The 24,731-nt window shown below is 45.5% G+C and overlaps 2 protein-coding genes across 5 annotated transcripts; one reads left to right on the forward strand and one right to left on the reverse strand.

Moving 5' to 3' along the window:
- The first annotated feature begins 7,872 nt into the window (after window positions 1–7,872).
- On the forward strand, window positions 7,873–19,206 carry THPO (thrombopoietin). 3 transcript variants are annotated; one of them, XM_088131963.1, is made up of 6 exons: window positions 7,873–7,984; window positions 10,021–10,281; window positions 12,406–12,533; window positions 14,488–14,574; window positions 15,430–15,594; window positions 17,038–19,206. In XM_088131963.1, the coding sequence occupies exons 2-6, from the start codon at window positions 10,269–10,271 to the stop codon at window positions 17,251–17,253; spliced, it is 609 nt and encodes a 202-aa protein (XP_087988089.1). In that variant the 5' UTR covers window positions 7,873–7,984; window positions 10,021–10,268; the 3' UTR covers window positions 17,254–19,206. The 3 variants fall into 3 exon arrangements, with proteins under 3 accessions (XP_087988089.1, XP_087988090.1, XP_087988088.1); XM_088131964.1 differs by lacking the exon at window positions 7,873–7,984 and adding an exon at window positions 8,011–8,256 and having other exon boundaries at window positions 10,021–10,246; XM_088131962.1 differs by lacking the exon at window positions 7,873–7,984 and adding an exon at window positions 8,016–8,256.
- A 51-nt stretch (window positions 19,207–19,257) lies between these two features.
- POLR2H (RNA polymerase II, I and III subunit H) lies at window positions 19,258–24,505 on the reverse strand. 2 transcript variants are annotated; one of them, XM_015890590.3, is made up of 5 exons: window positions 24,441–24,464; window positions 22,783–22,866; window positions 22,152–22,245; window positions 20,757–20,840; window positions 19,258–19,874 (listed from the first exon to the last, which is right to left on the reverse strand). In XM_015890590.3, exons 2-5 carry the CDS (start codon window positions 22,829–22,831, stop codon window positions 19,757–19,759), a joined length of 345 nt encoding a protein of 114 aa, XP_015746076.1. In that variant the 5' UTR covers window positions 22,832–22,866; window positions 24,441–24,464; the 3' UTR covers window positions 19,258–19,756. The 2 variants fall into 2 exon arrangements, with proteins under 2 accessions (XP_015746076.1, XP_007441985.1); XM_007441923.4 differs by having other exon boundaries at window positions 19,259–19,874; window positions 24,259–24,505.
- Window positions 24,506–24,731: the final 226 nt, after the last annotated feature.

The following is a 24,731-nucleotide window of genomic DNA, read 5'->3' on the forward strand; positions in this document are numbered from 1 at the left end:
CTTTGCTGTAATCCAAGAAAAGGCTTTCGAAGGAGGGATGCTCCTGAGTACCACTTCCTTAGACATAAGCACACCATCAGTCTTGGCGATAACCTGGAAGCCTCTCTGAGGTTCTCAACAAACTGTCATCAAAATTAATAGCATTTCCTTTTATCCCATTTCTCTTACCTTGGGGGACATGGGTTTGAGGTGTTGACAAATAAAATCCAATAATCCTACAAACCCTCTATTTGGAAGCTAAAGCCAAAATAGTAACAATATTCCTTCGGTATGGATCTGATGCCGTTCTAAATCCCTTAGCTATTAATGACTCCAGCTAAGGTGATTTTTTCCCTTAGTCTTTGAGTAGCTTCTCCCCTTACAGTATCTTCTTCCCAGAGAAGTCCATCTGCTGGGAGACCAGTGGGCTTCCTAGGGTGGTTGGTTGGCCACTGGGAGAACAAACTGCCGAACTAGATGGGCCAGGGGTCTGATCCAGCAGGACATGGCTTATGCTCTTATGTTCAAGTGGGTTGGGTGCAGACCACATGGCGGGCCATCAGACAAACAAACAAAAACATTATTCAGGCTTATTTTTAGGTATTTCTTCACAAAAAATTTAAACAACCCCATTGTGAGACTCCATGTTGTATGTACCCACCTTGAATCTTCCCAAACTGGTTAATTGCATTGTGTGAACACAGCCACAGTATGCAGACAAGTGTTTTGCTTTTTTTAAGTTTCAACACGCATCCTTCCATGCATTCTAAAGTGATGCAGGATCTTAGGATTGTATTACCATTGCTGCATTCTGAATATTTGGACTTCAGCTGGGCTTGGAAGGTAAGCAGGGTCAGCCTTGGCTAGCACTTGGATGGGAGACCTCCAGGGAGTCCCAGGACGGTAGGCTAGGCTGAGCAGTCAGCAGACAGTCCAGAAGAAGGTCAAGGCAAGCCACTTCTGGAACGTACTCAAAAAACCTACATCCAAGTGTCCATGAAGTCACCAAAGGGGTCAAATCTGATGTGAGGGAGGTTTGCTTAAGTCTCTCTCCAGCTTATCCCAGAAGACTTCCATCGGGGCCTTGAGGCATCACAAGAGATGGCTATGATGCCAAAAAAGCCACGGAAGAGACTCTGTCATGATGCTTAGAATCAGAAGGAACCTGTAGCACCTTTTCAGACTAACGCTTTTTTTTAAAGGCCTAAACCTTTGTGAGCTTCAGTTCACTTCACCAAATGCAGGCAGTGGCTACTCTAAGACTAACGCCACTTTCCTACAAAGTTGACAATGCCCAGGAACCTGTTGGCATTCTGCTCAGTCTAGATTTGGAAAGCCCCCTCAAGCCTACAAATTCTCTTCTACTTACTTGCCCTTTTGCACCAATATGATCCATACTCTAATCTAGGTTGAAGGGGTTCCTCCTCCTCCTCTCACTTCCATCTCACATACTTGGCACCTGGCAGGATCTTTTAGCTCCCTGCAAACAGAGTGCAAAGTGGTGCCAGCCCATAAGCAGAACAATCCCATCAGCAGCTATTACCAGGCCCACCTCTTGGGCAGGACATTGCCCCCGGGGAGACCAATCAGCCAGAAAAGAGGACCCTGCAGATTTCCTTTGCTCTGCAGGGAAACCGGGTATGCTAATTTCTAGGTGGAGTTGCCAATTTCCATGTAGAGATGCAAATTTGGAAAGAGTGGTTTGGATGCAGGGACTTGAGTTATACCTTTGTAGTCTCTCTGAAATCAGAAAGGGAGGGAGTCAGCCTTAACAAACTCAGTTACCAGAATTTAAATAAATGAACAAGACCAACTCTCTTTAATGGGAAAGTGGGCTGGGGGTCAGCTGGGTGTCATATTCAGAATACCCCACTCCCTAATAGCTTGCAGCTGGACAATCCCTCAGTCAGAGAGGCCTTCTTCCCCAGCTAGTCTGGGAGGGAACGATGGGAACTGGTGATTGATTACATCTCATCAAGTCGGTGTTGACTCTTAGCAACCATGTAGATTTTCTCCAGGAGGATCTGTCCCAACCTGATCCTTCAGATCTTCCAACAGCGCACCCATCACCACGTATCAAGTCCATTCACCTTGACATTATGCTCAATTCTATTATGAACTTAATGGTTTCAAAATGTCATGTTTTGGACGGGAGGTTGCCTGCAGGCTGCCAGAGGTCCACCTTTACGGTAAAGGAACAAGCCATGCCAATCTACTGCCTTCTGAATACATTAAACTACATCGATCGAGTGATTGATTGACTATGTGCCATCAAGTTGGTGTTGACTCTTAGCAATCACATAGATCAGTGTTGTCCAAACTTGGCCACTTTAAGATGAGTGGACTTCAACTCCCAGAATTCTGGGACTGATATAGATAGATTTTCTTCAGGAGAATCAGTCTCCAGCCTGGCCCTTCAGGTGCCCCAACTGCCGCTATAATTGAGTCCATCCACCTTGCTGCTGGTTATCCTCTTCTTTTCTTTCCTGCGGTCCAAACATATCTGCATAAAGCCAGAATAGAAGATGTGCGGCCTTCAAAATGAGACTTGTCCTTCGGAAAGCAGAAGAGCGGGACAAAGCTGGCAAAAATGCCTATTTCTTAGGGCATAGTATGCTTTGCTAGCTCATTTTTTCCAACGTGTTGTGCACACAGAAGCACAGCAATTCCAGTTCAGGCTGTGGTCTTATACCCTGGGATGAAGTGCAGAACTTCATATCTACAAAGAAAACTGCAGAAAATTCTAGCATTTGCTGTGGGGTCCTGGGAAAATCATGCTGTACCAGACTGGAACTTATTGTTCATTTATGATTTTTGGGTTTCTTTCCACTTTCCCTTTCCTAGCCAACAGACTATCCAGGCAGTTCCTTGTGGCTAAATAATGCATGCTTTTCCTTTCTCCCAGAAGGAAGATACCCAGCTAAACTTTGGAAGCATTAAATACAGACACAGTGGAGGCACATAAGCCCTGCCAATATTTATGTGGAAGTGATGGAGCTAGTACCACCCAGATGGAGAACATGGGCTGCCAAAGACATGTTGCTATTTTTTTTAGTCTTTCTTCCCGCAAAAGTTCCACTGTTTGGGTTAGTGGTAATGCTGCAGACCAGGCTGTGAACTGAACAGAAAACTCTCTTGCCTGTCCAAATTTTGTCCCTAAAGTGAACAGAAGCTTGATCTGCCAAAAACAGGCCAGCACCGTGTTCAGAAAAAGGAAAGGAAAAGACCAGCTCAGGATCAGATGGACCTCTACATCAGTCTTTCTCAACCTCAGCAACTTTAAGTTGTGTGGAGTTCAACTCCCAGAATTCCCCAGCCAGCCATGCTGGCTGGGGAATACTGGGAGTTGAAGTCCACACATCTTCAAGTTGCTGGGGCTGAAAAACACTGACTTAATATTATGTATAAGCTTGCATCCCATCAAGAAAGATCAAGGGAACTAGATTCCTGGCACTATTTTTCTGTTCTAGATATGGGCTACTGACCTGAGTGGCCGTCAGGAGTCTGCTGAGGCTAAAAAAATCCCTCTCAGTTCATCATTAGCTGCTAAGAGCTGCAGGCCACGCTGTTGTTAAAGGATAGTGTTAGGAACCAATGGAAACTTGACCCTCTGGCTCCCAGGTTAATCTTTATTTGCTGCACTGAGGTCCTTTCTTGGGGGGCTGAAGGTGGGGTACCAAAGAAGGCCTCCCCTAATTTTCTCTCTCAAGCAGCACCTCTGGGAGAAAGGCTCAGCGGAGTGAAAGGAACTGACTCCGTTCTGGGAATGGGTGGGGGGCGTGAACCTGGGTGTGCCCAAGCCAAATTCAACCTCTGAGCCCCAACACCTCGCTGGTCCTTTGAAAGATGGCTTTTCTTCCCCTTGACGTTTCTTGCAATTGGGGCGGGGTAAAGCTATGGTCAAAATGCATTCAAGAAATGTACTCAAGCCCAATGCACCTCACAGGGTGGTTGTGGGGAAAATAGGAGGAGGAAGGACTGTTAGGAATGTTCGCCGCCTTGAGTTATTTATAAAAATCATAAAGGTGGGATTACAAAGAAAAAAATCCAAAAAAGAGTGTTGGGGATAGGAGAGTAGAGAAGATGCTGAGATGGGGTGAGCCATCCCCGGCTTCTGCAGCCTCCTATCTCGGCAGGAACGCCAGAGGAAAAATGGGTATTAATGCTCCAGTGCTGCTCTTCAGTTGTTTATTCTGATTGCTTTCAGCTCAGCCTCGTATTGTGCAATTGCTCTGCCTTATTCCCAAAGTTTCTTTGGGTGAGTGTGTTTGTAAGTGCGTAGATGACAGCTTCCATGTCTATCCCATTGTCCCTCTTTTTTCCTTTCCACAGGAAATCTACTCAGAGGAGACTGAATCCAAGCAATTTCTTTCTGCCTGAAGAAAGGGAAAGAAAAAAAAATCTTTCGAGGGCTCCTTGCAGGTGAGTCTCAATTTGGTTTGCATGCAGACCCAATGCAGACCTCCTGTGCTTATCTCTCCGTAGTTAGTAAAAGATGGAATTGCAGGGGGGGGGGGCAGAGGAGTAATTCGCTCCTATGCTTGCTACATGGTTATCACTAAATTAATGCAAAATTGTTGGAATGAATAGAACACATCAACCCCAATCTTTGCAATGTGGATTCGCTTTATCCCTCTGCCTGGGGCCTCTAAACTTTCAAGGACTTGAAACCAGATTTTGGCACCTCCACTTAAATTGAGCGTATAAATCACACCCAGATCATTAACAGCCCTCTTTGCCTTTCTCACCAGGAGCACTCCTGCCCATTAGTAGCCAATCAGGGCTGCCAACTTTGGGATCGGAGCTGGCATTAACAGGTGATAAAGCTTATCTCCATGGAAAAATGTAATTTATTTTCTGACATTTTGGGAGTGGGGGGGTGGATAAGAGGAAGGGATGTCCTTATTTTTTCAGGTTTTTAGTCTGAGAAAAAAACCATGAAGGGTGGGGGAATAGTGATATAAACTATATTAAACTTATTCTGGGCTTGTACTCGTTTGTAATTTCACAGGGGGAGGGGCAGATTTTATGTTTGCAGATTCTGTTTTGATTTTTGTTTTACTAGAACTCCCAGGTTGTAGCCTAATGCAACTGATACAGAGGTAAAATTCTCCCCCCACGCCCAAAATTCTCGGTCAAGTCAAAACTCATTGATGACCATTTAATTTTTCTTGGGAACAGTATAGTTCAGGGTTTCTCAGCCTTAGCAACTTTCAGACCGGTGGACTTCAACTCCCAGAATTCCCCAGCCAGCATGCTGGCTGGGGAATTCTGGGAGTTGAAGTCCACCGGTCTGAAAGTTGTTAAGATTGAGAAATCCTGATATAGTTTGTTGTTAGCTTCAGGAACTCTTTTTCCCAACTTCTCAGTCAGAGTCACAATCCTGGGATTTCTTGAGAATGCTCTAAGTCCTGTTTAGCTTTCCAAGATTAACCAAGGCTGGCAAGGCTCTTTGATTTTTCTGAATGCACTCAGAATTCCCCATTTTATTTTATTTTTTTTCTAATTTGAAAATTAGAGCTCAACACTGGCTAGGGAATTCTGGGGGCTGGAGTCTACACGTTTTATAGTTGCTGAGATTGAGAGAGACGGTCTTGGACGATGGACGTGCCAAGCTGCTTCTCTACTGCTGTCAAGAAACCTATCCAGATGTCCATGAAGTCACCAGGAGACCCTTTGCCTCCCCTCAAACATGACTCTGATTTAAAGCCGCTTAGGGATGAATGAGACTGGGAAACGTGATCGGAGAACGTTAAACTTTTCTAATTAGGCAGCTGTTGGCGCATAAAGAAGAGAATGAGCAAAGAATTAAAGGAAGGAACATGTGCATCAAATTTGCATGAATTTGCTGTGCACAAATTGGAGCTGAACTTAGTTAAGAGCCCAATTTGAAGGGGAATGTCCCCTCATTTAAACTCTGGTTCTGGTTTCTCCTAATCTGAAAGCAACATTCATTTGCTGCCCTCTGCTGCCGTGCTGCGATATTGCTGATCAGATTAAACATTGCTTTGCTCCCTTGTGATGTCAGAACGGCATTCTTCTCCAACCTAGAAACTCCAAATATAATGGACTGTTATCCCCATAATTCTTGCTCAAATTGGCCCATCCGGCACCGTGAAATGGGGTATTCTTAGTGGCAGGAATTGCAGCATTGATTTCCTTATCCGGATGATGTTCTGGATAGATCTGGGCGGAGAAATCTCCTGAATTTTCCCCAATCTTTTATTTTCATTGCAGAGAATCTGCTTCCAAAACGCTTTCAAAGCAGAAATGGATTTCAGTGCAATTTCCTTGGGTGGGATGGGGTTATTTTGCACTTCTAATGACAAGGTGGCCATGGGAGGAGGGCGGATGGGGGAGCATCCCATCTTTTAAGCACAGTCCTCTCTGCAGCACTCTGCAGCCAGCTACTTCTCTGCTGTGCACATGTCCATTCAGACCTGTGGCAAGAAACCACAGGTCTGAATGGACATGTGCACAGCAGAGAACTAGCTGGCTGCAGAGTGCCGCAGAGAGGACTGTATAGTCGACGGTGCTACACTCCCAGCTAAACATCCTGCCTTCGTTTGTGAAATACTTGGGGGACTCTTCTCAAAGTCAGGAAAATCATTGATCGCATTTCTCAGTTCACGGATTTGCTGGCTAATTCCAAAAGGCTGTTTAGGCCCAGATTTGATTACTGAATTCTTAAGGAGCCAGAGACATCCAGTGCTGTGTGAATAAGAGGGTATCCTGTAGATTCTGCAGTCTATAATATCCCCAACGTTGGCAAGGTGCAGAACTATTGTTACTGCTCAAATTATCCTACTTTGGACAAATTATGCAAAGACCTACTTTTCTGGAGAAGGCTGTTATGCTGGGAAAGGTGGAAGGAAAGAGAAGAAGAGGACGACCAGCAGCAAGGTGGGGGGGCTCAGTTATAGCAGCGACAGATGCACCGTTGGAAGACCTGAAGGACCATGTTAGGGACAGATCGTCATGGAGAATGTCTATGCGGTCACTAAGAGTCGAAAATGACTTGATGGCATGTAATCAATCAATCAATCAATCAATCATTACTCCAGGAGTAATACTGTTTGGAGGCCCCTTCACCGTTAACCAGGGAGTTGTACATGGTCTTTTACCGTTCTACAGTTCTGGAGTTCACAAAGTCTTCGGCTCCTTTTTGCCAGTTGGAGACACAGTAAGAGGAGAGCCATGTTCATTTACAGTAGCGTAGCTCAACATCGGAAAAAGACTAGTAGCAGCTTTTCTGATTAACAAATTGTATCAAAAGGCATCAGCTTGGGTGAACAGCAGATCCTTTCAACGGATGAAATGCACAAAGTACCCATGAAAGTTTATGTCTTTTGATACAATTTGTTAGTCGAAGCAGGGGCTGGCAGATGGACGACTCCTGGTTTTTCCCCGTTGGGTGACCCAACTGTGTTGTATGGATTGGATCAGATTGACTTGGGCTGTTTGGACTGGAGATGCTATTAAACTCCGCTGTATCTGCTGGACACAGACTGGGGAAAGCTGGCCATCCGCCATAATACATTTGCCAGTCTTCGAAGTGCCCGAGACTCTGCCATGCTTACGCAGTAGCAGACTCACAGAGTTATCTGTCTAGACACCATTGGGTCTTAAATCAGATTTCCAAAGGGATCCTTCCCTTCAACATGAAGCTTTTAGCCAGCTGGAACAAGCTGATTTCCTACCCCAACCCTTTGCTCGCTCGGAAATCCTGCTTCTAACTTAGTTTGCTCTGGGGACTCATCTCACATGATCCAGAGGGACGCTGGCAGGGGCCCAGCTGCAACACCACTGTATGCGTGGGCTACAGCAGCTTCAGGGTGCCAGGGCAGCGAGGTGGTTGACCCTTCTTACGATTCACTGTCCCTTCTTGCTCCCTTGCAGCGGCGTTTCCTCCCCGCTCCTCTCCTGGTCCTTAGATCATTCTGGAGCGTCACCGAGGCTTCCGGGTCTCCCCTGATTTTACCCCGGCTCTCATGGTGCGCAATCTGTAAGTCTCAGAGCAGGACTAAGGTCAATGTTGGCTCGGCAGAGTCAGCTGCAGAGAGGAGGCTGGGATATATTTGCATGGCTGGTCAACGGGCAGGAAAAGAAGAGGCTTGGCCTCTGCCGGAAGCACCCGCTGCATCTGCAAATGTGGGCCGCGGGGAGAGAGCAAATGGGTTGGTACTATACACAGAAGGAAGTGCAAGGGTGTCGGGGGTACAAGAGGGCAAATTTCAGGAGAACAACATGGACGAGGCATGCAGGGATCGGAGATATGTGAGTCAGATTTCACCTTTGCGTGGTTCCTTGATTCACTCTCCAGCAGCTTCAGATAAGGGTAGGGCACTGTCCTTGGTAAGCCACTGGTTTCGGCCACGGATCAAGGACATCAACCTGAGCTGGGGGCTTCCAATAGCTTTGCACAGGCTGGTGTGTTTAATGTCCCCCCTGCCCCAGCCCCACATTCCCAGCGACAAGAGGAGGGGTATCCCCGTGAGTGAACTGCAGCCTGTTCTTTCATTTACGCCAAATCATCGGAGCGCCCAATATTAGAACAGTGCAGGGCAGAATTTCATGACAATGATAAGTTCTTATCACCATCTCTAAAGCCACACGGAAGATAAGAAGCAGGAACCGTTATGGTATTCTCGGCTGCTCTTTTATGTCGTTTTTGTTGTTTTGAATTCTGGCTGTTTTTATCGTTTTGATTCTGTTTTAATGGTAAGCCCCCCCCACCCCCGAGTCATGCATATGAGATGGGCAGCTTATAAATTTAATAAAATAAAATAACTGAGAATAGAAGAAAACCAGAATAAACACCAACCTGGCCTTGATTGTAATTAGAATGATTGTTGAACTAAAAGTAAATAAGCTATGGCTTGTGGGGAAGAACATTCTAGCCGGTCTTCATGTTATTTAGGACCTATAGCTTGGTTATATTCAGACATTACACTTAAACCTAGTTAGTAAATGAAGCCATTTTCTGGATTGGCACAATACGTGGAATCATGAGCTACCTAAATAGACTACATTCAGGGACGTGCAAAAAAGTTGAGGTGGTGGCTACAACAGTGGGATTGAAACTCTTCCTGGTTTTTATGTGTGTCACATGTAAAAACTAGGCAAATTGATGATACTGTCACAGCTGCCATCTTGACTCTTTTGACCATATCCTATGGACATCCCTGACGACATTTGTATAGCATATTGTCCCATAAAGCGAACAAACAAGGTCTTTATAGATTGAACCCGATGAGCTCCCCCAAGGCTTTCTTAATTATCTCCCTGATTGTCCCCAGTTTATTTAAATAATTATCCCAATTTGTTCAGTTAATAAAAACCCTAGATGTTCATTTAAACCCCCACAAAGTTTCATTTGAGCCAGTTTGGTGTCATGGTTAAGGCAGTGTTTCTCAGTTCTGGGAGTTGAAGTCCACACGTCTTCAAGTTGCCAAGGTTGAGAAACATTGGGATAAGGCATCCAACTAGAAACCGGGAGACCCTGAGTTCTAGTCCTGCCTTGGCACAAAGCCAGCTGGGTGACCTTGGGCCAGTCACTCTCTCTCAGCCCTAGGAAGGAGGCAAGGGCAAACCCCTTCTGAAAAGGCTTGCCAAGAAAACTGCAGGGACTCGTCCAGGCAGTCTCCGAGTATTGGACACACTTGAATGGATTAAAAAAAAAAATCATTTAAGAGACTTCTGTCACTTTGTCCTGGACATTCTGGAGTGGGTAGATCCCAGAGACAGCCAGGGCAAGGGCCAGCTTTGGGGACATCTGTAAGTGGCACCAACGTCCCATATTATTACGGCGGCAGTGCTGGGCACCCCAAATTTCTCTGCGTTTCGCTAAGAAGCGGACCAGGCGCCGTGGGGCTGCCCTTGGGGTCTCATAGCCTGGGGCTGGAGCATGTCAGCAGGATCCTTGCGGAGGGCTGCTGGTGGCAGACACAGGCTCTGCTGGCCTCATCCATCAGCTGCGAGCCAAGACGGAAATAACTGGAAGCAGGAAGCCTTCCTGACCGCCCCGTGTTCCTTCTCTAGCGCCTTGGCCCAGAGGTCACCACCACCAGTAGCAGCAGCACAACAGGAAGCTGCGCAACCCTGACTTGGAAAGCTGGAACTACGCAGAGCGCTGGGCAGAGGAGCCAGCGACCTCCCGGGTCTCCCCTCCGCGCAGCAGCCTCCCTGGGCTGTGTGGCCAAACCGCCTTCAATGGACGCCAGGCAGGAGCTGGCGAGCAGCTGCTGTCCCCCAGCAGGACGAGGTGGTGACCAGATGGACAGGGTGGCATGGAGCTGAACCGTGAGTGCCAGGCTGGCTGGGCAGGACACCCCAAAGTGTTAGGGAGGGAGGCGGGCCAGGAGTCCCAGTGGAAGGGCTAGAAGTTGCCTCTTCCCTGGAAGCCTGGCGAGACATGGGTGTTCAGCAGTCCAGGGGAAAGGCACTCTGCACGTGAGCTGATGCCAGATGGCAACAACCCAGGAGGAGCCCCCAACTGAGAAGTACCACCCCTGCCCCCCGCCAAGACTGAATGTTAACCCTTTATATGAAGTTTCCAAGTGGAGAATGACTCCATCCAGAATCCAGAAAATTAGGTTTGGGGATAGAATTAGGAATCTGTAATTCCGCTTCACCAAAGATGGGATCTTCAAGATATGATGGGCTTCTTCTCCCATCATCCCCAGTTAACACAGCCACCTCCGCTGGGGATGATGGAAGTTTAAATCTAACGGCTTTGTAGGGGTTTCTGCAGTGTGGTCAAAAAAGTCAAGATGGCGTCCACAACAGTGCAATTGAAATGCTACCTGTTTCTTGCACATAAAAAATCCAGCCCAAGCTTGAATTGCATTGTCATGGCTGCCATTTTGACTTTTTTGACCGCTCCCTGCAGACACCCTTGTTGCCTTGCCTGCCAAACTACAGTACCCATCATCCCAGGCTGGGTGAGAGCCAGGATGATTATTTAAGTGGAAACCAAGCTGCCTTTTTGTTTTGAAACTAGGTGCACCTGATCCAGTAATGATCAAAAGAAGAGCCAGAAGTTTAAAGTGTGCAGTCTGAAGTTCTGCTCAATTAAGTAGGATTGATTCATTCCTACATAATTAAATATATATTTTAAAAAATGTAGGATTGTGACCTTATGTTGGCATCTGAGGCCCCTAATTTTTTGCATGTTAATATAGTTTTAACATTATGTCAATATCCATGCGACCTGGGCTGATCTCAAAAAGTTAAGCAGGGAGTAATTGGATGGGAGACCACCAGGACATCCTAGGGCTATAGGCTAGGCTGGGAAACTGAAAAACGTCTCAGACTAAAGGAATGTCAAACCTCTTCCATGTTGTTGGCCAAGAAAACTGCATGAATCTGTCCCGTCAATCATCAGGAGTTGAGCTTGACTCTAAGGAGAGTGGATCTTTACTATAGCATTTCTTTTACTAAGAGGAAAAGACTTCCTGATGTGAAGGATCAGAATCAGGTGGAAGCAAAACCATTCATCCTTGCCATCTGTACCATCCTGACCCAGTGACTCAGTTGTCCTCTGTCCTTACTTGGACCCCTAGTCCTTAGTCCAGTGTTTCTCAACCTTGGCCACTTTAAGAAGTGTGGACTTCAACTCCCAGGATTCCCCATGCTGGCTGGGGAATCCTGGGAGTTGAAGTCCACACGTCTCAAAGTGGCCAAGGTTGAGAAACACTGCTTTAGTCTAACTAGGCCCCAGTTGATCCCTCCAGGCACCTCCCCAGTCTTCTGATCCCTTATGTCTCCAGTGACCTGGAGGATGAGGATGGTGAGGTCTGGAAAGGAGATTCACTGGGCTAGCGGAGAGTTGATGGCCCTCAAGCCATCGTGGTGCCAACGGACATCAGGAATAGTTGATTAGATTTATATTCTGCTTTTTGTTCAGGAGCTCAAGACCATTTCTCTTGGCCCTCACCCTGCCCTATCTGAATTTCCTTCCAGGTTTTTTAGAATTAAACAAGGGGGAAGTTCGCCAGCACCATTTTTATTCCCCGAGGTCCCTTATAGAGTCATCCTTAGAAAAATCAACATGGATGGGGATTGACCCTGAGCTTGGTTGGGAAGTGTGCCTTCCTGCTCAGAAAACAAAATGCCACAAAAGAGCCAAAAAACAGTGCAAATAGACAAAGGTCAGTTGTGGTGGTATTGGGTTGAAGAGCACGTGTGGATGGAAAACCGCCATCAGTGTTTGCCTTCTGCTAAAGGTAGGCTTGGGACTGGTTGTACCTGTACATTTCAGCCATTTGCAGATCAGGCAAGCCAATGGACATCAGGAATGGTTGATTAGATTTATTTCCGTTTTGTGAGAGTGCCCACCATGTGAGAGCGTCCACCATCCAACCCCAGCAGAACATAGTTGGTGAGTCCTTCTCTGGTCTACCTGCTGTTCATTGTCTCCTCCAGGGCTGCTGGTCTTCGCTGTATTCCTGTTCCAGATGAGACTGTCCGGGATGTGGCCCACGCAGCTTGTATGTGACAGGCGACTGATCCAGAAATATGTGACTGAAGCTGTGGAAATGGAGGAAACGTTGGTGAGGAAACACCTGTTTGTCTGTCCTGAGGGCTGAGCTCCAAGGGACCCATTTCCTCCTCCTCAGCCTGCTTCAGATGCTTTGGAGGACTTCTCCAACCCTAAATGTCCTTCCCTTACAAAGGAACAATCATGGAGTTCTTGCAAGACCAATCTTCTACTCCCAGGGATGGTCTCCCTGAGTCTGTAGGATTGCAGGGATGATCCTTGGATAATCTTAGGACATTCATTGGTTGACTTTATTAAGACAACGGCAAGGGTGACGTGCTGTCTGTACCTGCTAAGCCAGTGTTTGTGTTTGCCCTACACAAATGCCCTAGTTAGATGGGGTAATTCCAGCTGCTGTGAAGGTGGATGGGTGGCTAATCCCTTTGGCTCAGGGAGATAAGCGTGTTCTTAGCCCCCAACAGGAGCGTGGGAAGTTCAAGAAGATGAGGCTGGCACCTCCCTAAGGAATCCACAGTGTTGTGGCTGGCTGGCTTGGGAACTAGGGTTCAGCCTGGGGAGATTTCTGTCCTGAGGTTGAAGCTAATAAATGCAACAGAACTATATTTGCATTGTCTCGTGGAGTTCGTTGGGCTGAACCTGACAGCGAGAGAGAATTCCTAGAGAGACTCTATTTTGCTCTAGGACAGTGCTTCTCAACCTTGGCGACTTTAAGATATGTGGACTTCAGCTCCCAGAATTCCCTAGCCAGCATGGTTAGGGTTAGGGTTAGGGTTAGGGAGTTGGCTGGCTAGGAAATTCTGGGAGTTGAAGTCCACATATCTTAAACTCGCCAAGGTTGAGAAACACTGCTCTAGAATCTTGGTTTTCCTGCTGGCAATAAGCAAAGGGGGTTAATTCTCTGTTATTTTTCTTGTTTTAGCAGTACTGGGATAGGCTAGTTTAGTCTGAAACAGCTATGGGCTGTTTGGGCTAAAACTAAGCACTTTAACCTGTACTCAAAGAATCAATGGTTTTTGCATGACACAATCTCACTCACAGCCAGTTAAATGTAATCATATGAACAGGGGCAGAGTCACCACTAGGACAGGTGATGGACAGTGTTATGTATGTATCTATTTATATATCACATTTATATCCCTTTGCAATTATATGCCAACTCTCGGCAGCTCTCAGCATGAAAAAAAACTATAAACAATCATAACAATTAAAAATACAAACCCAACAGAAATAGTTTTGAACTCAGAATTGTACCAGAGCAACTGTAAGGCCAACTTCCATGTTGCGCAAATGTTTTATACGATCTGAAGAGAAGCCGGAACCAGCACACATTCAAACCTGCAGTGAAACATAGGACAGTCATAGCGCCTAAGCTCATCCTATTAGACAAGGTAGAGCTGCAGAGCCACCGAAAATACAAGTTATTCTCTGTGCCTCCCAAATTCTTTTTGACCACTTGTGCATCACTGCCTTCTGACCAATGAGAAAGGACGGCCTTGATCTGGTTTATGTGATTTTGTGCTGCCAGATCCAGCAGTAATGAGTTGTAAGTAGGAAAGTATCTAGTTGGGGAATGAACCTATCAGCCTAACCTGTCTCTCAGGACTTTGGGGAGGATGAAGGACCTATGCAGGTTGCCTTGTTCCTTGAGGAAAAGAGATGATTTCTCTGGGACTCAAAAAGACCAAAAACAGAGCATAAAGTTGCCAGGATGCCCCAGGAAGCTTCATAAAGCACAGCCCACTGGAAATGAAGTGTTAATCACCAAATTTACACCCCCTCCCCCAGAAAAATAGACCCAAAGGGCAGGGGGAAATCTAACAGCCAAGTTTTATAAATCCTATTGTCCAGTGTTCTTGGAAACCTGGAAACTCACAGAGATTTTGTCTGCCTGAATGTTGGATTTATACTTCCATTTCAGTTTCCTGAAAAGTGTGTAGATAAAAGGCAGAAGTGGGATTTAGCCTGACCAGGGTCGATCTTCCTTTGCTTTTTTCCTGTCTCTGCAGAGCCAGTGCCAAGAGCTTCCTCTGCTCTTAGAACCTGTGCATTTACCCTTGGTGGGTTTTAACCTCGGAAAGTGGAAAACAAAGACAGTGAGTATGTAAAGTCTGTATAGATTGAGGAAGAACCAACACAACTCGCAGGGTGCTTTGGGCTTCACTTCCTAGGCCAGTTGGATCAATGTTTCCAACCTAAAACACTGGCTGGGGAACTCTGGGATTTGAAGTCCACACATCTTAAAGTTGCCAGGGTGGAGAAACCAAGTTAAATGTACACAACTGTAATGGGCAGAAGAAATAACCTTGAGGAACAGGAGGAAGAGCTGTATCCAAGACAACGTTTAGATAAAAGAAATTTGAGTCTGGGGCAGAACTGTAACCTGAGTAAGCGTCTTAGACAAGACCCTCCCTAGTTCTAATGTATATAAAGTGGCGGGGGGGGGGAGGCCCATTCAGACTTGCAAGATTCTGTTACTATAACTTATAATAAAAGTAGTATTAGCATGCATAACTTTGGTTTCCTAGTCTGGTCTACATTGGGGGGCGGATAACAACTAGGTGTTGCAGTTTTAAGCATGATGTGTGGGTACCGTTTCCATGGATTAATGATAATTTTGTTTCGGATGCTGAAATTCTTCTGCAATATAAAACAAAAAGGCTGATGGTACTGCAGCTAAAATAATCACATTCTTCCAGTCCTGCCCGTTAGGTTTTGAGAACATCCCCTGATCTGATCCCACCTTTTCCAGCAAATAGAGCAGTGTTTCTCAACCTTGGCCACTTGATGATGTGTGGATTTCAACTCCCAGAATTCCCCAGCCAGCATACTGGCTGGGGAATTCTGGGAGTTGAAGTCCACACATTGTCAAGTGGCCAAGATTGAGAAACACTGAAATAGAGAGTGCTAGAGATGAGAAAAAAATGGCCAAGTTGCTGATTCTATTTCAGAATGAAGTCAAAACACAGGAAGTCCTCCAGGTGTTGGTTAAACTGGTGGATGGCATAGCGGCTGCCCAGCGAGGGATAAATCAGGGCTGCATCCTTGTACGTCTTGAGCAGCTTTATGAGAAAGCCAGCTTCTTCCTTCTGCACTTAAGGAACTTCCAAGGGCAGGTGAGCCAGTCCCAGGATTTGGAGGGGTGTGTGTGTGTGTGTCTCTGAAGAAGCCATTGAGTCACGAGAAGTATCTGAACTCAGAAAGATAATTGGTTCTATATTTGTTGATTTAGAGAATGTATGAAGTTGAGTTATGGAAACTGAAAATATGGAGTTGATGGCTGGCTGCTGAATGCAGTGAGTGGTATCTGATGGAAATAAACCATGCCTGAAAGTAAATGAAATACTTAGCTAATAAGTCAACACTGAACAAGGAGTTAAGACGAGAATGTGTGACATCTCCTGGGTTGTTTAATGACAGAATGGGTGGAGATGAAGGGGAAGACCGAGAAAGTCACAGCCAGATGAAAGTGTGGAGATTCTGGAATAGGGAGAAGTGAGAAACTTTAGCAATGTATGAAGTGTGATATATAGTTGCGGTGTAGGCAAGGATGTTTGCTGAAAGATATGGAGAGATATGGTGAATGGTGTTGGTATAATCATAGGGCGTGATGAGAATTTGAGCAAATGTTGGGTGCTTCCCTCCTCATCAATGGCATCTTATTAATTCCATGCCAGCTGGCGTGTCTTAGAATATATTTTCTTTTCATAGGCTGCATTTACATTTACAGGTAGTCCTCGCTTAACAACCACAATTGGCACTGGCAACTGTCACTAAGTGTCATTAAGCGAGGCAATACATGACTGTGACTTATTTCACTGCCAGCTTCTCCATTGACTCTGCTTGTCAGAAGCTGGCTGTAAAGCATGTAAATGGGAATCATGTGACCATGGGAAACTGCGATCGTCATAAATGCCCACTGGTTGCAAAGCACCCAAATCTTGATCATGTGACCAGAGGATGCAGCGATGGTCATAAGTCCGAGGACTGGTTGTAGTTACTTTTTCAGAGCTGTTGTTAACTTTGAGCGGTCACTAAATAGGGCAGCCATTAAGCAAGGGCTACCTGTATTTATTGATCATGTTTATATATTGCTAGACTCAGAAACTGTTTCTGGGGACACTATAATGCATGACACTCTTAACCTGGTTATTGAATGTACTTACTTTTTTTAGTGTGTGCAGCCAACCAGCCATCACCAACTCAGGGTCTGCTTCATACAACATACTTGGTGAAAATGTAGTTGGCTGATTGTGGTTGCATTGGGTGTATATAACTGGCTTAACATTTATAAGCAATCAGGAAACCCCTTTTCTTCCCTTAGCTGCTAAAAGTGTTTTTCAAAGTTTAATATGTGTGGACTTCAACTCCCAGAATCCCCTAGCCAGCATGCTGGCTGGGGAATTCTGGGAGTTGAAGTCCACACATATTAAAGTTGCCATGTTTGAAAACCTGTGCTAGAGCAATGGAGCATTCCATCTGGCCCAGCCACCTTTCAGCTCCTGGCCACGCAAAGGTTGCTCAACAGGCAGCACGACTGTTTTCTTTTCTTGCCCTAGGAACAGAGCACAACTATGCAGCCAGAAAGTGTACCTGCCCTGATTTCAACGAGGAACCTTAGGACTGTCTTCTGGACCTACGTGCAGCTCTTGCGAGGGAAACTGAACTTCCTCTTCTATGACCTCTGGAAAGACTCCTGTGCTGAGGGCCATCAATATGGGGCTGCCATCCCTCCTCAGCACCTTCCCCATTTGGTCGCATCAAGTGGGCAGTGAGTAATCCTGCAGGTGGCTGGCTTGAGACATCCGTAGTTCAGCCATCGGAGGAAAAGGCCACCTGGAAGCCAGGGGTGGAAAAGCAGGGCTGACCAAATCCTCGGAGTGGGAAGCCTTGGGGCCAACATGTGAGGGAGAAAAAGGGGGTGTTGTGATGACCTGGAGGTCCCAGTCCTCTGCATTTAGTACCAGCTTGCTTTAGGTGCCTGCAAAACCCCAACCCAACCCAACCCAAGGCTTAGAGTTGAGCAAGTCTGATTCTACCCTTAAGGGAATCAAAGCCTCAGCGTCCTTCTCATCTGGTCTGGTTGGTGGCCGTTTGGAATAAGCAGCTCCAATGAACTCTATGGAAACGCGGTGGAGAAGATGAGTATATTCAGCCCATTTTGCTTGATTGATTCTGCGCCATCAAGTCAGAGTCAGCTTAGTGACCCCAATCTCTTGATAGCTTATCTTATACACCAACCTCGTCTTCATAATGAGAGATTATTATCTTATTAACTACTCATTCAGGGGGAAGAAGATATTTTGGGCCTTGGAACAGAACCTCTACAAGGTCCCCCTTATTTTTATAGCTGAACCCCAGGATTTTTAAAAAAATGCAAATATACACTGGGATTTTTTCAAAGACCAGAAGTGAAACCCAGAGCATCTCTTGGCAAGCTATCGATCCCGATTCCAGCTCTATCTTCCTGCCTGTGGACCCCATTTGAGTGAATTATGAAAACCACATCTAGGCAGTAACATTTGGAGGTGCCAATGAACTTGAGAGTTGGGTGGCAAAATTTTGCTTGGATGTCTTCACTTTATACCAAGAAGCTGCCTCAGGGGGCAGGAAAGGAGCAGTGGAGTGTTTCTGATTAAGGACCCATAGCTTATTTGGATAATTTGGGGCAAAGTATCCAAAACTTTGGGTTCTCCTTCTGCTCCACTTGTCCTCCCCTCCTGCAAAGCTGTGCTCAGAGCTGTGAGTAAAGCAGAATGGATGGCTTTTATCAGCAGACTCTGTGTGGGAGGAACCCCCCCCCCCATGTTGCAAAGTAAATACAATTCAGGTGCATGTGGTTCCAGCCCATAATTCTCCCCAGGAGTGACATCCCAACCAGGTATCGATCAGGGGGCCAGCGAGGAAGGAACGAAACCTGCTATTATTGCTGTTACATGAAGCAAGATCAGTAATGACCTTATTCAATTTTTAAAAAAATAAATATGATGGGATATATATTTAATCAGCATATCAAGACCTGGGAGGATAAACAGGGTACTGAACTCTTATTGCTGCTTCGGCAGTGACACATGTTGTAAAAAGCTTTGGGAGAATTATACACTTGTGAAGCTTACCCTTTTTCTTGCTTGTGTACCAAGATCATAAACCAGCTTTCTATAATATGACATCATCTCCATTGGCTGTATTATAATTCCTGCCATCCCCAACCAGCATAAAAGGAGACCTTTTCAGATACAGGTCCTTGAGACAACTTCATAAAAAAAAAAAAAATCATTGCCACACATTTCTATCTCACTTTTCCTTTGACATTTTAAAACGTGATAGGAACTTTCTCCATTGTATCTTTACTACCCTGTGAGAATAATTGACCTGAGAGACAAACTGTCTCCAAGTCTTTCTTGAACTCTTTGCTCAAGGACTTGAACCCAAGTCTCCTTGGTCCCACATTCAACAGCTTAACCACCATACCACCTTGGCTCCCACGATCCTTTCCTGTTGGCCATGGGAGCTGTGGCTGATGAGCACAGAAGTCCCAAGCATCTGAAGGGCACCCGAGCGGCTTTCTTAGTCAATCTGCACGATCAACAGAAAACTGGGGAAAGCTGTGAGAAGATTAAGGATTGGTTATTGTTAAGGATATGGTTATCCTGTTAATAAATAGGGGACTGTTAAGGATATGTTAAGGATATGGTTATCTATGTTAATAAAAGAGATACGGGAGCTGCTATCCTGTGTACAGGTAGATCTGACAACTTGTCTTATGCTGAAATCCAGACAACCATGAAAATCCAAAATGTTTATTTGAGGTTTAAAAAAAAAAAAAAGCAAAGATCGACCTGTAGGAGTCTGACTCAGAAGCGACCTCTCTTTATGGTTTCAATTAAAACATCAGAGAAAATGGCCTCAGCTCACCAGAAGTGGCAGTGTTGCATTTGTAGAAAAATGACCTTCCTGCATTGTGAACAGAGTGGCTCATCAGAGCCCTATAGTTTCCAGCACCAGGAAATGTTGCTCCTCCGCTTAAGGAGGAATGCTGCCATGCAGCTTGGGATCTACTTCCTAACTGCAAGGGGCACTAGGCAAATGTTATGGAGATAAAATGTCCTCCTTGTGGCTGCTCAGATGGTGGAGAACATTTGAAGGATGCTTCTGATTCACTGCCAAGCTTCAGTCCGTACGCTTCTGGGGGAGGCAGAGGAAGCAGCAGATCCATGTTATCTTCCATAACGTCTGAGCTGCTAAGACAGCCTCCAACCGTTTGGCAGTGGAAGCTGGTCAGAAGGCTAATTTCTTCATCAGGAGGTAGACCCTTGAATCTACTTCAAAGCCATGCAAGTTGTTGGCATCTCCCTGGAGTCTCATGAGCAGGCCACCGTAGGAGACATAGGCAGAGCTGGAGGAGGGGAGAGAAGGGTGAGATAGAGGAGGCAGCCTCCTCCCAGCTGCAAGGGCAGAAACAAAACTTCCTGCGTAGATCATGCTGCCATACGCTAGATCATGATACATGCCCCATCATCATACAGGCTGTCCTCTGCCATGCAGCCTTTTAGAGCACTGTTCTTCAATCTTGTGTCCTCCAGAGGTGTTGGGTATCACCTCTGTAAAATTTAGCCATCCCCTAGTCATACTACCTAGGAAATAAGGGAGCTGAAGACCCAGCAATGTGGCAAGTATCAGGTTAGGGATAGCATCTTCCACAGTCAGCCTTTCCCATTATCTGCAATCTGACCCTTTATTTAACTGAAGATGCAAAAAGTAGAATCTTCTTCATGGATGTTCTTACCCAACTGGATGGGTCACACATTACTCTAAGCCATAATGCAGATTGTTTGGTTCTAGCATGTCAAGCCATGGCTTATGGCTTTAGACTATGAGCAAAAGTACCATCTAAAAACAGACAGGACTCATAAGCTCAGAAAGGCTAATGCAGCTTGAGAAGTCCCTACTCCAGGCAACTGTACACGTCTGCTGCCTTGGCTGGTTACTTGCAGGCAAGACAATTTGTGGAAAATTCCTTCGGTGGAGGGAGTACAAGGGAGTGAAGTTGGCCAGCTATCTACTCCTGAAGCTTTTGCTTGATGGCCAAGTGATGAAGTAGTACCGGCTGGATTCACTCGCTGTGCTAAGCCGCTGTGCTTAACCATGATTGGCTTACTAAATATCGCTGGCAAGGTTCACACAACATCCTCAGCCAAAACCAAACCAATCAAATTATGGCTTTGTGTGATGTCAAAACACGATCACTCATCAACCTATTTCAGAAGAGGACACTTACAGGCGTGTGGCTGCTTCTGTTGACGTCTCATCACCCTCAATCCTGTACACCTTCCCATACATCACGTATTCAAACTGGTCCGCCCTGTAGGTAAGAAGAGCCAGCCAAGAGAAGGGACCGTACATTAAAATGGTTTTGTGCTGTGCTGTATAGCAGAAACACCGAAAACGAAGAATGAGCGTGTTTAGCAGCAAAACAAAATTCAAGCCTTCCATCTGTGACATACAGACATCTAAATATTTCTGCACTTTGTGAAACAGCAATTTTTTCCCCTTGGATTCTTACATATCATTCTACCGAACAGGTTGTACATAGTTAAGACTGCATTATCTCAAGTTCCATCCTCGTTCAGCCACGAAGATCACTGAATAACAGGACTCCAGCATGTTCTCTCAGCCAAACCTACCTCACAGGATTGGCATGAAAATTAGAGGTAGAGGAGGGGAAGGGAGACATTCATAGATTAGTTTGACCACATTAGAGTCAAGGTGGCAATACTTGTTCCTCTAGATCAGGGGTTCTCAACCTTTTTTGCTTAAGGTCCCCTTTTGAGCCTCACTGACTTCTGTGATTCCACTCATAGTTGCTGTTAGCTTGAAAAAAAAGGTCCTGATACCCCTGACAGTTACGTTTGGGTGGCTCCCTAGAAATATGGTGTGGCCCCCGCTGAGAATCACTTCTCTAGATATTGTTGGACTGCAATGTCCATCGTCCTTTACTACTGGCCATACTTGGTATGAGGTTAGTAGGTCAGACATTACCCATCCCAGCCTGGAGAAAAGAGGGGAACAGCACTGCAAACCTGGCAAGGCAAACAGCACCAGCATTTTTAGCTCCTGCTCTACAGTTCAGGAGAAGTTGATAACCAAGGAAATGCCAGAAGAATGTTACAAAATGCAAGGTTTGGGCAATGCCTTGTAGGCAAGGCACAAATGAACATTATAGCCAGTGAGGGTGGTGTGTTTACTCTTAAAATAATTATGGCTCATCCAGTTGCTCATGAAGCAATACCCTCCCCAAAAGCCAGTTTTCTAATCTCTGCTTGCAAGCCTAACCCCCCCACCCAAAAAAGCAATCACTCATTCAAAGCACTGATTATGCAATTTTTTTTTTTTTTTGCTGTTCTCTATTAAAAGCAGGGGAACCAACTCTCCTCATGTAGCTGAATTCCAATTTTTAGCACCCAGATTATGTGGCCTGTGGTAAGAAATGCTGATATGTACAGCTCTGCAGCTGGAGGAAAAACAGGTCCCTCGCTATTTCTCCACCAGCTCTGAAAACTCAACTCAAAACTTCGATGAGGAGACCGAACAATCAGATCTGTGACAAGAAAAATAGCTGCATTTTCTTTATATTGGCGCCCACCCTAGCTCTGCAGAAAAGCCTTTTTGTTACCTGGAGGGTCTATCATCTGTAGGATTATATTCGCCATCATCCAAGGTCCCATCTTCGTACAAAGTGCTGGCAATCACAAGGCGGAATTTGTCTCCTGAAATGCAAGGAAGAATGAACATTAGAAGTGAAATACAAAATGCAAAAGAAACAACAAAAATAGAAAGACTGTGAGTCCAACTTGCCAAAAGTAGCACAGTAGTGTGCAAATCTAGAACGGCAAGATCCATAATAAAATGTGGAGGAGGTCCAAGTGCAAGACTGCAAAAAACTGTACAGGAATGACCAGAACAAGGCTTGAAGTAAGCATACCAAGAAATATTGGGGGACAAACACTGGAATATATTAGTTTGCACAACACTTATTAAGTCAGTGAAAGACATGCTAAGTTTGATCAGGGTTTTCTGAGTGTGACTTAGCATGTTGTGTTGAGCCAAGCCTGTTTGATTTGTTCATGATTCAATGCATTGTGCAAACCCAGAAAATTCTAGATGGCTGCTATTAGAAACAGTTCTTTCAGTAATAAGCAAAATCTTTATGTGCAGATCTGAATTTTTTTGCAGGGAAAAACATCATCCAAACATGTTTTATAATGATATAGGAACTCAAGAAACACTGCCAGGTGCATGCTTACCAAGATCAACTGGATAGATCTGTACATTCACATCGAGGATCAGATCCATTTTGAAGGACTCACTCTCACAGTGCAGCCGGGAAACTAAAGACATGCCAGGATGTTTGTTATTAGAAGGTGAAATCTTCAAGAAAGATATTTACTCCTCAAATGTCACTCCAAAGGTATGTAAGGGTTAAAGAAAAGCACCAAAAGTTGTGTCTTTTCATAAGGAATATGTTGAAGCCTCGATTCAGAAATCAGGGATGGGAACCTGAAGCTGTATTTTTTTTTTTAAAGGAAGGAGTCAGCACAGACTTTCAAGCCTTAATCTCATCTACAAGGAATCAATCACAAGGCTTTGGGCTGGAAAATATAGTCTCCAAGTCATCCAAGGTTTATAGGGCTTGCTGAAAACAATTCAACATTGTTAAACTGAACACAATAAAATTCTTGGATTTCCATTTGTTTGGTTAACTGATATCACAAGTTGCAGGAGTACCTATGCACAGCCACATCTGAAGGCTGCAAAAATCACAGCCTCACTGAGGGAAGAGCACTCGAACCCTATTCTTAGAATGAGGATGATCAGTCGTATTTTCTTCTACAAGGATCAACTAGGGGATTGGGAGCACCTACATATACAGTACAGAGTAAAGTTGATATTAGTTGTTCTTACAATAAATTCTTCCTCCAAGAAACATAGTGTGACTAGATTGATTAAAATGGGGACTTATTTTATTTACAAGGCTCATAGGCTGCTCCAACCAACTAAAGTAAATACATGCTAATCAAAGAGTAAAACCAGGTTTATACTTCATAAAATGACCATATATATTGGGAACCAAACATTCCAAAAACACATTTAAAAGTAATTACTCATCCAGCACCCCTATCCCAAGGCATGATGGAATAGCCAAGTCTTCATAAATTATCTGATTTATATTGTACCTTGGTAAAAGTGTATAATCATTAATAATAATAATAATAATGATGATAATTCCTTTTTATCCCTACAACCACCCTGTGAGGCAGGCTACATAAGTAGAAAATATTCTGTCCCCTATACAGTATTGCCCAAATGAAATCAGTCGTTTTCAACCTGCTCCTTTCCAGAATTCAGTGGCCCAAAAGAGTCATGTTTCCAAACTGTGCTCCGTCCATGGGGTCTTCACGGTCACGTTTAGGTCGTTTGGTGGGCAACAACCCATAAACCGACTTCCCAATTTAAGGAATTCTCGGAACTGTATTCTCAAACTTTGGAATAGTAGTTTAGCAGTTCGCCTCAAATCAAAACATCCAGAGACACAAACCTCCTTCGGAGGTCCTCTGGCTGCTCAGCACCGCGAAGCCTGCCCTACCTCACAGGGCTGTTGTTGAGGATAAAGCAAGGAGGGGCAGAACCACCCAAGCCTCCTTGGGAGCAGAACAAGCAGGGCATGAGCAAACGGCGGGACAGCGGGGGGGAGGAGAAGGGAGACGGTCGCACAGCCCCACCCCGGTCGAATTTCTTGCCCTCGGGGTCGATGTCCTTCACATCAAAGATGTCCTCGAAGAGGATGCCCGCCATGGCGAGGAGGAAGAGCAGGCGAAATGCAAGATTTAAATAAGGAGGGGGCGAGCCGAAGGACACGCCGCCCCTCTGCTAGGCGCCAGAGCAGCTACACGACTCCACGCGCACGCATGCGACGCGTCCACACATCCAGAGACTGCACGCCCGGAAATTCGCTCCTCCGCTTCCGGCGCAGGCGCCTGCCGGTGACGTCAGAAGCTTGAAGCTGGTCCGGTCATATTGTTCCCGGGAGGAGGGCGCGAGATGGGAAAAGAGCGGCGCCTCCAGAGGGACTAGAGCTGCGCACGCGCAGACGTTGCCGTGACGCTCGTATCTAAAGGAATTGCCCCGCCCCTTTTAAGGCTCCAATGAAAATCTCGAATGTTTTATTCCTGTTGAAAAGCCTATTATCTTTACT

This window comes from Python bivittatus, unplaced genomic scaffold, assembly GCF_059951505.1.
Source record: "Python bivittatus isolate LINGU-HERP-01145 unplaced genomic scaffold, Pbiv_v1 ctg000980_np1212, whole genome shotgun sequence".
NCBI lineage: Eukaryota > Metazoa > Chordata > Lepidosauria > Squamata > Pythonidae > Python > Python bivittatus.

Coding starts and splice junctions, on each gene's coding strand:
- THPO (XM_088131964.1), top strand. CDS start 8,062: ATGGCTGGTCAACGGGCAGGAAAAGAAGAGGCTTGGCCTCTGCCGGAA. Junction 8,257..10,020: donor CATGCAGGGATCGGAGATAT/GTGAGTCAGATT, acceptor TTCCTTCTCTAG/CGCCTTGGCCCAGAGGTCAC. Junction 14,575..15,429: donor GAAAGTGGAAAACAAAGACA/GTGAGTATGTAA, acceptor ATTCTATTTCAG/AATGAAGTCAAAACACAGGA.
- POLR2H (XM_007441923.4), bottom strand. CDS start 24,331: ATGGCGGGCATCCTCTTCGAGGACATCTTTGATGTGAAGGACATCGAC. Junction 22,867..24,258: donor GGGCAAGAAATTCGACCGGG/GTGGGGCTGTGC, acceptor GCATGTCTTTAG/TTTCCCGGCTGCACTGTGAG. Junction 22,246..22,782: donor GATCTATCCAGTTGATCTTG/GTAAGCATGCAC, acceptor CTTGCATTTCAG/GAGACAAATTCCGCCTTGTG.